The 14,702-nt window shown below is 39.0% G+C and overlaps 1 protein-coding gene and 1 pseudogene across 1 annotated transcript in view; one reads left to right on the top strand and one right to left on the bottom strand.

Moving 5' to 3' along the window:
- LOC143658291 (uncharacterized) overlaps nucleotides 1-14,702 on the bottom strand; it is a 129,958-nt gene that overhangs the window by 30,117 nt on the left and 85,139 nt on the right. The window contains 1 exon segment of the mRNA XM_077130446.1: nucleotides 4,662-4,676. Within this exon segment, the coding sequence (XP_076986561.1) occupies nucleotides 4,662-4,676 (15 nt within the window).
- On the top strand, nucleotides 8,516-10,222 carry LOC143660153 (serine/threonine-protein phosphatase 4 regulatory subunit 2 pseudogene; annotated as a pseudogene).

Genomic DNA, 14,702 nt, shown 5'->3' with positions numbered 1-14,702 from the left:
ATAGATGCAAAAATCCTCAACAAAAAACTTCTAGCAAACTGAATCCAGCAACACATTAAAAGAATTATACATCATGACCAAGTAGGATTCATTCCAGGTATGCAAGGATGGATCAACATAAGAAAATCAATTAATGTAATACACCATATCAACAAATCAAAGCAGAAAAATCACATGATCATCTCAATTGATGCAGAGAGGGCATTTGACAAGATTCAACATCCTTTCCTGTTGAAAACACCTCTAAGGATAGGAATACAAGGGAACTTCCTTAAAATAATAAAGGGAATATATGAAAAACCCACAACTAATATCATCCTCAATGGGGAAAAACTGAAAACTTTCCCCCTAAGATCAGGAACAAGACAAGGATGTCCACTATCACCAGTGTTATTCAATATCGTGTTGGAGGTTCTAGCCAGAGCAATTAGACAAGAAAAAGAAATACGAGGCATCAAAATTGGAAAGGAAGAAGTAAAACTATCACTGTTTGCAGATGATATGATACTATACACCAAAAACCCTGAAAAATCTACAGCAAAACTACTAGAGCTAATAAATGAGTACAGCAAAGTGGCAGGTTACAAGATCAACATTTAAAAATCTGTAGTGTTTCTATACACTAGTAATGAACAATCTGAGGGGGAAATCAAGAAACAAATTCCATTTACAATTGCAACTAAAAGAATAAAATACCTAGGAATAAATTTAACTAAAGAGACAAAATCCTATACAAAGAAAACTACAAAAAAACTGTTAAAAGAAATCACAGAAGACCTAAATAGATGGAAGGGCATACCATGTTCATGGATTGGGAGACTAAATATAGTTAAGATGTCAATTCTACCTAAATTGATTTACAGATTCAACGCAATACCAATCAAAACCCCAACAACTTACTTTTCAGAAATAGAAAAACCAATAAACAAATTTATCTGGAAGGGCAGGGTGCCCCGAATTGCTAAAAGTATCTTGAGAAAAAAAAACAAAGCTGGAGGTCTCACACTGCCAGACTTTAAGGCATATTATGAAGCCACAGTGGTCAAAACAGCATGGTACTGGCATAAAGATAGATACATTGACCAATGAATCGAATAGAGTGCTCAGATATATACCCTGTCATCTCTGGACATTTGATCTTTGATAAGGCAGTCAAACCAACTCATTTGGGACAGAACAGTCTCTTCAATAAATGGTGCCTAGAGAACTGGATATCCATATGCAAAAGAATGAAAGAGGACCCACATCTCACACCCTATACAAAAGTTAACTCAAAATGGATCAAAGATCTAAACATTATGTCTAAGACCGTAAAACAGTTAGAGGAAAATGTAGGGAGATATCTTATGAAACTTACAATTGGAGGCGGTTTTATGGACCTTAAACCTAAAGCAAGAGCACTGAAGAAATAAATAAATAAATGGGAGCTCCTCAAAATTAACACTTCTGTGCATCAAAGAACTTCATCAAAAAGTAAAAAGACAGCCTACACAATGGGAGACAATATTTGGAAATGACATATCAGATGAAGGTCTAGTATCCAGAATTTATAAAGAGATTGTTCAACTCAACAACAAAAAGACAGCCAATCCAATTTCAAAATGGGAAAAAGACGTGAACAGACACTTTTCAGACGAGGAAACACAAATGGCCAAAAGGCACATGAAGAGATGCTCAACGTCCCTGGCCATTGGAGAAATGCAAATCAAAACCACAATGAGTTATCATCTCACACCCACCAGAATGGCCATTATCAACAAAACAGAAAATGACAAGTGCTGGAGAGGATGCGGAGAAAGAGGCACACTTATCCACTGTTGGTGGGAATGTCAAAGGGTGCAACCACTGTGGAAGGCAGTTTGGTGGTTCCTCAAAAAGCTGAATATAGAATTGCCATACGACCCAGCAATACCATTGCTAGGTATCTACTCAAAGGGCTTAAGGGCAAAGACACAAACGGACATTTGCACACCAATGTTTATAGCAGCATTATTTACAATTGCAAAGAGATGGAAACAGCCAAAATCTCCATCAACAGAAGAGTGGCTAAACAAACTGTGGTATATACATACGATGGAATATTATGCAGCTTTAAGACAAGATAAACTTATGAACCATGTAATAACATGGATGGACCTAGAGAATATTATGCTGAGTGAATCCAGCCAAAAACTAAAGGACAAATACTGTATGGTCCCACTGATGTGAACGGACATTCGAGAATAAACTTGAAATATGTCATTGGTAACAGAGTTCAGCAGGAGGTAGAAACAGGGTAAGACAATGGGTAATTGAAGCTGAAGGGATACAGACTGTGCAACAGGACTAGATACAAAAACTCAAAAATGGACAGCACAATAATACCTAATTGTAAAGTAATCATGTTAAAACACTGAATGAAGCTGCATCTGAGCTATAGGTTTTTGTTTTGTTCTGTTTTGTTTTGTTTTGATTTTACTATTATTACTTTTATTTTTTTCTCTATATTAACATTCTATATCTTTTTTGGTTATGTTGCTAGTTCTTCTAAACCAATGCAAATGTACTAAGAAATGATGATCATGCATCTATGTGATGATGTTAAGAATTAATGATTGCATGTATAGAATGGTATGATCTCTAAATGTTGGGTTAATTTCTTTTTCTCCGTTAATTAAAAAAAAAAGAGAAGGGATAATTGGAGATGAAGGGATACAGACTGTACAATGGGACTGGATATAAAAACTCAGAAATGGACAGCACAATACTACCCAATTGTAATGCAATTATGTTAAAACACTGAATGAAGCTGCATGTGAGGTATAGGTTTTTTGTTTTTGTTTTTTTTGTTTTTTTTTCTTTCTATTATTGTTTTAATTCTTATCCTGTTGTCTTTTTATTTCTTTTTCTAAATCGATGCAAATGTACTAAGAAATGATGAATATGCAACTATGTGATGTTATTAAGAATTACTGATTGTACATGTAGATTGGAATGATTTATAATTGTTTTGTTAATTCTTTTTTTAATTAATAAAAAAAAATAAAAAATAAAAAAAAAAGCTGAATATAGAATTATTGCAAGCTGCTGGCCTCGGGATGGCAGCGGTAAACTGTGGCGATTGTTATGTAGAGCAGTCTGGGAGGAAGAGAATGTTTACCCAGGTATCTACTAAGAGTACTTAAGGGCAAAGACACAAATGGACACTTGCACACCAATATTTATTGTAGCATTACTTACAATTGCAAGGAGATGGAAACAGCCAAAATGACTGGACACTTTGGGGAATGGTGCCATATCGGGGGCTGAGTGTGGGTGTCTTCTGCTGGCAAATTGGGCACTCAGCAGTGGCTGTATCCAGCTCAGCCTTGGTGAACGAAAGTCCATGTTGCTGAGTCCATGTATAACCTCCATTCCTACCACCATAACCGCTTTGTTCATGAGCCCATTCGGCAGTGGCAGGATTTTCTGGGGACAGAGTCTGACTGGTACTACAGAACAGGTCATCTTATCCACTTGAATATTAAAACCTTCCTCTGCTGAAGTCACCCTCTGGTGTGCATTCACATGGGACACAAATGTGTTCATGTTTTTAGCCAACTCAGAAAGGTCTATCCACATACCTCTTCACCAGACCTCTTTTGTCACCAATTTTCCAATTGTGATCTTTCCAAGTCCCTGACCATCCAGCCAAACCATTAGCAACAGCCCATGTGTCAGTATACAAACACACCTCTGGCCAGTTCTCTTTCCAAGCAAAATGAAAAGCCTAGTGTACTGCTCAAGATTTTGCTGATGGGGAGGATTTCCCCTCACCATTGTCCTTCAAGGACACTCCAGAAACGAGTTGTAGTACTACAGCTGTCCACTTTTGGATGGTACCTTTATATCGTGCTGAACCATCTGTAAATCAGGTCCGAGCTTTCTATTCCTCAGTCAATTCACTGTAAGGAAGTCCCCAGGAGGACACATCTCTGGTCTGGGAAAGAGAAGGTAATGTGGCAGGAGTGGAGACCATGGGCATTTGGGCCACTTTCTCAAGTAACTTACTTGTGCCTTCAGGACTTGCTCTGGCCCTATTTCGTACATACCATTTCCATTTTAAGATAAAGTGCTGCTGTGCACACACAACTTTATGGCTTGGTGGGTCAAACCACACCCATCTCATGATAGGCAACTCAGATCTCATAGTAACTTGGTGGCCCAAGGTTAAGCATTCAGTCTCTATTAAGGCCCAGGAACAGGCCAGAAGGCTGTTTCTCCAAAAGAGACCAATTGCCACTTCTTGCTCACTAGGTCCAATCAACACGATATCATCAATATAATGGACCAGTGTGATGGCTTGTAGGATGGAGAAACAATCAAGGTCCCTGTGGACAAGATCTGCTGGAGAGTTTATGTTCCCCTGAGGTAGGGCAGTGAAAGTACATTGCTGACCTTGTCAGCTGAAAGTAAACTGTTTCTGGTGGTCCTTACTAACAGCTATTGAGGGAAAAGCATCTGCCAGATCAATAGCATACCAGGTACCAGGGGATGTATTGATTTGCTCAAGCAATGAAACCACATCTGGATAAGCTGCAATTCGATTTACCACCTGGTTGAGTTTATGATAATCCACTGTATCCTCCAAGACCCATTTGTTTTCTGCACAGGCCAAATAGGAGAATTGAATGGGGATGTGGTGGGAATCACCAGTGCTGCATCCTTCAAGTCCTTAATCTCTTTAACCCTCCAGGAATCCTGTATTGCTTCTGATTGGCTATTTTGCTAGGTAGAGGCAGTTCTCGTGGTTTCCACTTGGCCATTTCCACTATAATAGCCCTCACTCCATGAGTTAGAGAGTCAATGTTGGAATTCTGCTAGTTGCTCAGTACGTGTATTCCAATTATGCATTCTGGAACTGGGGAAATAACTACAGGATGGTTCTGGGGGCCCATGGGACCCACTGTGAGATGGGCCTGAGCAAATTCCATTGATCACCTGGCCTCCATAAGCCCCCACTCTGACTGGTGGACCAGAGTGATATTTTGGGTGCCCTGAATTTAATGTCACTTCTGAAGCAGTGTCTAATAATTCCTGAAATATATGATCATTTTCTCTTACCCAGTGCACAGTTACCCTGGTAAAAGGCCATTGATCTCCTTGGGGAAGGCTTGGAGGAAGATTAACAGTATAAATTTGTGGCAGTTTAACAGGGTCCTCCCCAAAAGGGTCCTGGCCTTCCCCTCATTCATGGAACTCTGGATCTGTAAACTGTCTCAAGTCTGGAAATTGATTAAGGGGCCATGACTCTGTGTTTTTGTAATTCAAGTTAGACTTCTGTTCACTTGACCTAGAACTCTTTTGTTTGTATAGCACAAACATGAACTTAGTAGACTGCCCATCTATTGTACTTCTAGGTACCCCATGATTTACTAGCCAATGCAACAAGTCTCTGTGAGTCAGATTATTTTGACTCCTGCTTTGAGTCTGTTGTCTATTATGATAGCCACCTCCACCTTATCTTTGGCGATTGAGTGCTGCCACCTGGCTGCTGCCAACTCGGGATCCAGTCATCCCCATTGTGTCTAAGGATTCCAGCTCAGTGACAGCAGTTCCCACAGTAATATCTGACCTACAGAAAAGAGCAAGTGCAGAGCTCTTCAGGGATGATGGTGCTAGTCTCACACATTTATTTCCTCACTGTTCTGGTAAAAGGTGCATCCTCTGGACATTCTGGGGTGTAAGAGCAGGCTTTGCATGATAAATCCACTCTAACATTCCAATCTCTCTAAGCGTCTGGATCCCCTCATCTACATTATACCAAGGCAGTTCTGGAATTTCAACCTCAGGTAATGTCAACCACCTTTTGATCCATGTTTCAGCCAACTATCCAAACAAACTGTTAGCCTTTTCTAACCCCCTGAGCTATAACATTGAATGCAGAATCTCTGCTTGGTGGGCCCTTATCAATAAATTCAGCCTGATCCAGCCTTCTATTCCTCCCACCATTATCCCACATCCTTAAAATCCATTGCCACACATATTCCCCTGATTTCTGTCTATATAAATTGGAAAACTCACACAGTTCTTTTGGAGCATAATGTACCTCCACATGGGTGATACTTTGTAGCTCATTCTTTGAGGCCTGTTGGGACTTTAGTCTAGTTATGAGTCTGGAATAAATGAGGGGTGGTGGGGTTGGGTCATGAAAGGAATTTGAAGTATCTTCCAAGCCATTTGCTTCAGGGCATTCATTTGTAGTTTCATCTGTTGAAACAATATTAACCACTCTAGGGCTAATCCCTTCAAGTGGAGGTTGGGTGACCAACTCCTTGGGGCAGATTGCAGGTGAGGTGGCTATTTCCTCAGGACAGACTATTACAGGGTTAACTAGAGAAGACTCAGCATGGCCTAGGGTTTCAACCTCTCCACTGATATCCTTATCAATTCATATGTCGCCAGCCCATTTTTAAGGGTCCCACTCATTTCCAATGAAGACCCTCACTTTAACAGCAGACACCATGCAAGTTTGAGATTTCGGTTTATGTTGTAAGGTTGCTACTCTAACAATAAGATTCTGAGTCTGATTTTTGGAGATCTCCAGTCTATGGCTACAGGAAATAAGATGTTCCTTCAGGACACCCATAGAAATGTTTACATCTGTCAGACAGCACGTAAGCTTCTTATTTGACACCTTAAACCTATCTCTTTCACTCATTAATGTATATACTGTATCTAACAACAACCAGCCAACTCTTCCATAACTCCTATTTTCACAGAACTCTGTAAAACTGCTAAAAACATTATCCCCCAGAGCTTGGCTTCATACAAGCAAAGCACTAGAAGAACTGAATGGTAGTTAGGAGAAGATGGCGGCTTAGTAAGATGCACAGGTCTTAGTTCCTCCTCCAGAACAGCTACTAAAGAAATAGAAACAGTACAGAACAGCTCCCAGAGCCACGACAGAGAACAGAAACACAGCGTACTCCATTCTGGAACGGCTGAACCGACTAAGAGAATCCGCTGCGGTGAGGTCCCCGAGAGGCGCACGCTTCCCCGGGCCATGGCAGCTGGCGGCCGGAGCCCCTCCCTCCCTCCTTCCTGGGCCGACTGGGAGATTTGGATCGGTGATCCCTCAAGCCGCGGCGGCCGGCATCCGCCCCATGCATGGCTTCCCGGGCCGGCTGGGAGCTTTGGATCAGCACCTTCCCAAGCCGTGGCGGCCGGCGCCCCCCATGCGCGGCTTCCCAGGCCGGCTGGGAGATTTGGATCGGAGGTCCCCCAAGCCGCAGAGGCCGGCGACTGGAGCCCCTTCCACACACGTGGCTTCCCGGGCTGACTGGGAGATTTGGATCAGCACTCCCCCAAGCCGCATCACCCACAGCGACCCTCCCCCACAGCGAGAGTCTTCCAAAGTTAAAGGAGCCACAGCATCTTTTACTGGTGGGACCCGCAGACAGACAAGCACCACATACTGGGCAGGATAAGAAAAACAGAGCCCAGAGACTTCACAGGAAAGTATTTCAACCTGCTGGGTCCCACATTCAGGGAAATCTGATTAAATGCCCAGACGCCAGCAAAAAATAATGGGTCACACCAGGAAAATTGAAGATATGGCCCAGTCAAAGGAACAAACCAATAGCTCAAATGAGATACAGGAGCTGAGACAACTAATTCTGAATATATGAACAGAAATGGAAAACCTCTTCAAAAACCAAATCAATAAATTGAGGGAGGACATGAAGAAGGCATGGGCTGAACAAAAAGAAGAAATGGAAAGTCTGAAAAGACAAATCACAGAACTTATGGGATTGAAGGATAAAGTAGAAAAGATGGAAAAAACAATGGAGATCTACAATGGTAGATTTAAAGAGACAGAGGCTAGAATTAGTGAACTGGAAGATGGAACATCTGAATTCCAAAAAGAAACAGAAGCTATATGGAAAAGAATGGAAAAATTTGAGTAGGGGATCAGGGAATTGAATGATAATATGAAGCACACAAATATACGTGTTGTGGGTGTCCCAGAAGGAGAAGAGAAGGGAAAGGGAGGAGAAAAACTAATGGAAGAAATTATCACTGAAAATTTCCCAACTCTTATGAAAGACCTAAAATTACAGATCCAAGAAGTGCAGCACACCCCAAAGAGAATAGACCCAAATAGGCGTTCTCCAAGACACTTACTAGTTAGAATGTCAGAGGTCAAAGAGAAAGAGAGGATCTTGAAAGCAGCAAGAGAAAAACAATCCATCACATACCAGGGAAACCAAATAAGACTATGTCTAGATTTCTCAGCAGAAACCATGGAAGCTAGAAGACAGTGGGATGATAGTTTTAAATTACTAAAAGAGAAAAACTTCCAACCAAGACTTCTATATCCAGCAAAATTGTCCTTCAAAAATGAGGGAGAAGGGAGGGCTGGTGGTAGCAGCTCGGGGAGGTGCTCGCTCTCTCGGTCTCGCTCTCTAGCTAGCTTCCCCCGGCTCCCTTCGGTGCCCCCCCGGGGTCGCCTGCGTGCTGGAGTGTGTGCAAGGGAGGGGAAGGGCGTCGGGGGGGTGGGGGCAGGCATTCCGGTCCCCGTGAGACCCGCGGAGGAGGCGGAGGCTGTGAGGGACTCCGGGAAGCCATGGACGTCGAGAGGCTGCAGGAGGTGCTGAAAGATTTTGAGAAGAGGGGAAAAAAGGAAGTCTGTCCTGTCCTGGATCAGTTTCTTTGTCATGTAGCCAAGACTGGAGAAACAGATTCAGTGGTCCCAATTTAAAGGTTATTTTATTTTCAAACTGGAGAAAGTGATGGATGATTTCAGAACTTCAGCTCCTGAACCAAGAGGTCCTCCCAACCCCAATGTCGAATATAATTCCCTTTGATGAAATGAAGGAAAGAATCCTGAAAATTGTCACTGGATTTAATGGTATACCTTTTACTATTCAGTGACTATGTGAATTGCTAACAGATCCAAGGAGAAACTATACAGGAACAGACAAATTTCTCAGAGGAGTAGAAAAGAATGTGATGGTTGTTAGCTGTGTTTATCCTTCTTCAGAGAAAAACAATTCCAGTAGCTTCAATCGAATGAATGGTGTTATGTTCCCTGGAAATTCACCAAGTTATACTGAGAGGTCTAATATAAATGGTTCTGGAACACCCAGGCCACTTAATCGACCAAAGGTTTCTTTGTCAGTCCCAATGACAACAAATGGTTTACCTGAGAGCACAGACATCAAAGAGTCAAATTTACAGCAAAGTGAGGACAGAAATCACAGTGACTCCCTGACATCTGGATCAGAAAGTTCCTCAGTGAGCCCTATAAAAAACAAACATCCAGATGAAGATGCTGTAGAAGCTGAGGGCCATGAGGTAAAAAGACTCAGATTTGACAAAGAAAGTGAAGTCAGAGAGACAGCCAGTCAAACAACTTCCAGTGAAATTTCTTCAGTTACAGTAGAAGAAACAGAAGCATCATCTTCATCTCAGGATAAAGACAAAGAAAGTCATTGTTCCAGGCAGCACTGTACAGAAGAGGATGAGGAAGAGGATGAAGAGGAAGAAGAAGAGTCTTTTATGACATCAAGAGAAATGGTCGCAGAAAGAAAAAATCAAGAAAAAGGATCTGGTGATGCCTTAACTGTGAATGAAGACACTTCTGAGGAAAATAATCAAATGGAGGAATCTGGTCTGTCTCAAGCTGAGAAAGATTTACATTCTGAAGGTAGTGAAAACACAGGCCCTGTAAGTAGTGGTTCTGACTGCCATAGAGGAGAAAAATTAGTAGGATCCAATTCCACTAAAACAGGAGAGGTTCTCTCAGAATCATTCATGGAAAATGACGATGAAACCACAGAAGTCACGGATGAACCTATGGAACAAGACTAACGATTTAGAAATATTTAGATGCAGTATTTTACATACAGTTCTGTTTTTACACTGTATAAAACTTTTATGTAATAAAGTGGACCTTTATAAAGTTTTACAAGAGAAGCAGGTTGTAAAATAAAGTACTTTATGGGATAAATCCTGAAAGAGTTGTACATGTAAGAACTGTGAATATCAGCTCCTCTGGGTCCTGCTTACCGCTGACTTTTTTTGGTCTGGTCAAATCAGTGGTTTGTGTATAGATGTGGGTTTTTTTGTTTTTTTTTTTTTTTTAATTTAGAATTAAAATTTTTAAACTGGAAGGTAATAATTATAATTTTGAAAACCTTTTGGAGATTATCACATTTAGTTTATACATATGCAAGAAAGCTTTTGTCCTGTCTCTTTCTGACAACTCTAGCAGTTTTCATATTTTGGTCATAGTTTCAACATTTGAACATGGGAATTATAGGGTTCCATGCTGGTTTCCAGATTTTATGATTTGACTATGTACAATGGAACTTTAAGTCATATATACATATATATATATATATATTATTCTAACAGGGGAAATGTTATATTTTTCTGTTTCTATAAGAGATGAATACGGTGGATACTTTTTTATTGGTAATGATTGAGTTCACCTCTTTCAGAAGACAGTTACTTTCTCTTCTGAGTAATTGAAATAAAATCTGGCCCTTGTGAACCCCTGGAAATCTTAAGTCTATTAAGATACCAGGTTAAACACATTCCAAGAGATCTGTTCAAACTAAAATTCTTTTGTATACTTCTGAGGTGCCTGAGAAAAATACTTCATTATTTATGAGAAAATGTGCCTTATCTTGGAAATTGTGTTCAAACATTAGCTTACTATTTTGTAGAATGAATGCTTATGAAACTGACATGAGACCATCTCATAAGAACCAGGCAGGTTCTTAGATCTTTTGCTTGCTTTTCTGAACATTGTGAATATTACACATTTCTTTCTAAATTATTCTAGAGTATGCAAATGTCAATGGTATGGAACACCACTGTACTGGAAGAATTAATATATTACTTTAGTAATGTACCTGAGCTAAATGATTGAAGCATTAGGGGTGCATAGAAACCAACATAATTTGTATGACATTTTGAAGTGAATTAAATATTTTTGAACATGCGTCTTCGACAGCCAGTGTTATATTTTTCAGATCAACACAAAGCACAATGATTACTCTAAACTCAATATTTTCAAATTCACATATTTAAAGTCATGCAAGCTGCAACTTCCCTGTCAAAATTACTGGCTACCCAATTTCTACCTGTTTCTTCCGCTGTACCTTTGATATTTAGAATTTTTAAATTTCTGTAAGGTAGATTTTGTAGAATGTAGTGTGTTCACTGCCTTTGTGAAGCAGTATATAATTGTATAATTTCTGTGTGTAAACTGAATGGGCTTTCAATACAGTATTCATATAAAGCAATAAATATTAATGTTATGAAAAAATGAGGGAGAAATCAAAACATTTTCAGACAAAAAGTCACTGAGAGAATTTGTGACCAAGAGACCAGCTCTGCAAGAAATACTAAAGGGAGCACTAGAGTCAGATATGAAAAGACAGAAGAGAGAGGTATGGAGAAGAGTGTAGAAAGAAGGAAGATCAGATATGATATATATAATAAAAAAGGCAAAATGGTAGAGGAAAATATTATCCAAACAGTAATAATACTAAATGTTAATGGACTGAATTCCCAATCAAAAGACATAGAGTGGCAGAATGGATTAAAAAACAGGATCCTTCTATATGCTGTCTACAGGAAACACATCTTAGACCCAAAGATAAACATAGGTTGAAAGTGAAAGGTTGGGAAAAGATATTTCATGCAAATAAAAACCAGAAAAGAGCAGGAGTAGCTATACTAATATCCAACAAATTAGACTTCAAATGTAAAACAGTTAAAAGAGACAAAGAAGAATACTATCTACTAATAAAAGGAACAATTCAACAAGAAGACATAACAATCATAAATATTTATGCACCAAATGAGAATGCCCCAAAATACGTGAGGCAAACACTGCAAACACTGAAAAGGGAAATAGGCACATCTATCATAATAGTTGGAGACTTCAATTCGCCACTCTCATCAATGGACAGAACATCTAGACAGAGGATCAATAAAGAAATAGAGAATTTGAATATTGCAATAAATGAGCTAGACTTAACGGACATTTATAGGATGTTACACCCCACAACAGCAGGATACACCTTTTTCCAAAGTGCTCATGGATCATTCTAAAAGATAGACCATATACTGGGTCACAAAGCAAGTCTTAACAAATTTAAAAAGATTGAAATCATACACAACACTTTCTTGGATCATAAAGGAATGAAGTTGTAAATCAATAATAGGTGGAGTGCCAGAAAATTCACAAATACGTGGAGGCTCAACAACACACTCTTAAACAACAAGTGGGTCAAGGAAGAAATTACAAGAGAAATCAGTAAATATCTCAAGGCGAATGAAAACGAAAACACAACATATCAAAACCTATGGGATGCAGCAAAGGCAGTGCTAAGGGGGAAATTTATTGCCCTAAATGCCTATATCAGAAAAGAGAAAAAGGCAAAAATTCAGGAATTAACTGTCCACTTGGAAGACTTGGAGAAAGAACAGCAAACTAACCCCAAAGCAAGCAAAAGGAAAGAAATAACAAAGATTAGAGCAGAAATAAATGAAATTGAGAACACGAAAACAATAGAGAAAATCAATAAGACCAGAAGTTGGTTCTATGAGAAAATCAATAAGATTGATGGGCCCTTAGCAAGATTGACAAAAAGAAGAAGATAGAGGATGCAAACAAATAAGATCAGAAATGGAAGAGGAGACATAACCACTACCTCACAGAAATAAAGGAGGTAATAACAGGATACTATGAACAACTTTATGCTAATAAATACAACAATTTAGATGAAATGGACGGGTTCCTGGAAAGGCATGAACAACCAACTCTGACTCAAGAAGAAATAGATGGCCTCAACAAACCAATTACAAGTAGAGAAATTGAATCAGTCATTCAAAAGCTTCCCAAAAAGAAAAGTCCAGGACCAGACAGCTTCACATGTGAATTCTACCAAACATTCCAGAAAGAATTAGTACCAACTCTGCTCAAACTCTTAAAAAAAATCGAAGTGGAGGGAAAGCTACCTAATTCATTCTATGAAGCCAACATTACCCTCATACCAAAACCAGGCAAAGATATTACAAAAAAAGAAAACTACAGACCAATCTTTCTAATGAATATAGATGCAAAAATCCTCAACAAAATTCTAGCAAATCAAATCCAACAACACATTAAAAGAATTATACATCATGACCAAGTAGGATTCATCCCAGGTATGCAAGGATGGTTCAACATAAGAATATCAATTAATGTAATACACCATATCAACAGATCAAAGCAGAAAAATCACACGATCATCTCAATTGATGCAGAGAAGGCATTTGACAAGATTCAACATCCTTTCCTATTGAAAACACTTCAAAAGATAAGAATACAAGGGAACTTCCTTAAAATGATAGAGGAAATATATGAAAAACCCACAGCTAATATCATCCTCAATGGGGAAAAGCTGAAAACTTTCCCTCTAAGATCAAGAACAAGACAAGGATGTCCATTATTACCACTATTATTCAACATCGTGTTGGAGGTTCTAGCCAGAGCAATTAGACAAGAAAAAGAAATACAAGGCATCAAAATTGGAAAGGAAGAAGTAAAACTATCACTGTTTGCAGATGATATGATACTATACATTGAAAACCCTGAAAAATCCACAACAAAACTACTAGAGCTAATAAATGAGTACAGCAAAGTAGCAGGTTACAAGATCAACATTCAAAAATCTGTAGCATTTCTATACACTAGCAATGAACAAGCTGAGGGGGAAATCAAGGAATGAATTCCATTTACAATTGCAACTAAAAGAATAAAATACCTAGGAATAAATTTAACTAAAGAGACAAAAAACCTATACAAAGAAAACTACAAAAAAACTGTTAAAAGAAATCACAGAAGACCTAAATAGATGGAAGGGCACACCGTGTTCATGGATTGGAAGACTAAATATAGTTAAGATGTCAATCCTACCTAAATTGATTTACAGATTCAATGCAATACCAATCAAAATCCCAACAACTTATTTTTTGGGAACAGAAAAACCAATAAGCAAATTTATCTGGAAGGGCAGGGTGCCCCGAATTGCTAAAAGTACCTTGAGAAAAAAAAACAAAGCTGGAGGTCTCACACTGCCGGACTTTAAGGCATATTATGAAGCCACAGTGGTCAAAACAGCATGGTACTGGCATAAAGATAGATAATTGACCAATGAATTGAATAGAGTGCTCAGATATATACCCTGTCATCTCTGGACATTTGATCTTTGATAAGGCAGTCAAACCAACTCATTTGGGACAGAACAGTCTCTTCAATAAATGGTGCCTAGAGAACTGGATATCCATATGCAAAAGAATGAAAGAGGACCCATATCTCACACCCTATACAAAAGTTAACTCAAAATGGATCAAAGATCTAAACATTAGGTCTAAGACCATAAAACAGTTAGAGGAAAATGTAGGGAGATATCTTATGAAACTTACAATTGGAGGTGGTTTTATGGACCTTAAACCTAAAGCAAGAGCACTGAAGAAATAAATAAATAAATGGGAGCTCCTCAAAATTAAACACTTTTGTGCATCAAAGAACTTCATCAAGAAAGTAGAAAGACAGACTACACAATGAGAGACAATATTTGGAAATGACGTATCGGATAAAGGTCTAGTATCCAGAATTTATAAAGAGATTGTTCAACTAAACAACAAAAAGACAGCCAACCCAATTACAAAATGGGAAA

This window comes from Tamandua tetradactyla, chromosome 16 (genome assembly GCF_023851605.1).
Source record: "Tamandua tetradactyla isolate mTamTet1 chromosome 16, mTamTet1.pri, whole genome shotgun sequence".
NCBI lineage: Eukaryota > Metazoa > Chordata > Mammalia > Pilosa > Myrmecophagidae > Tamandua > Tamandua tetradactyla.
The sequence above is the reverse complement of the archived record's forward strand: the minus strand, read 5'-3'. Positions and strand labels throughout refer to the sequence as shown.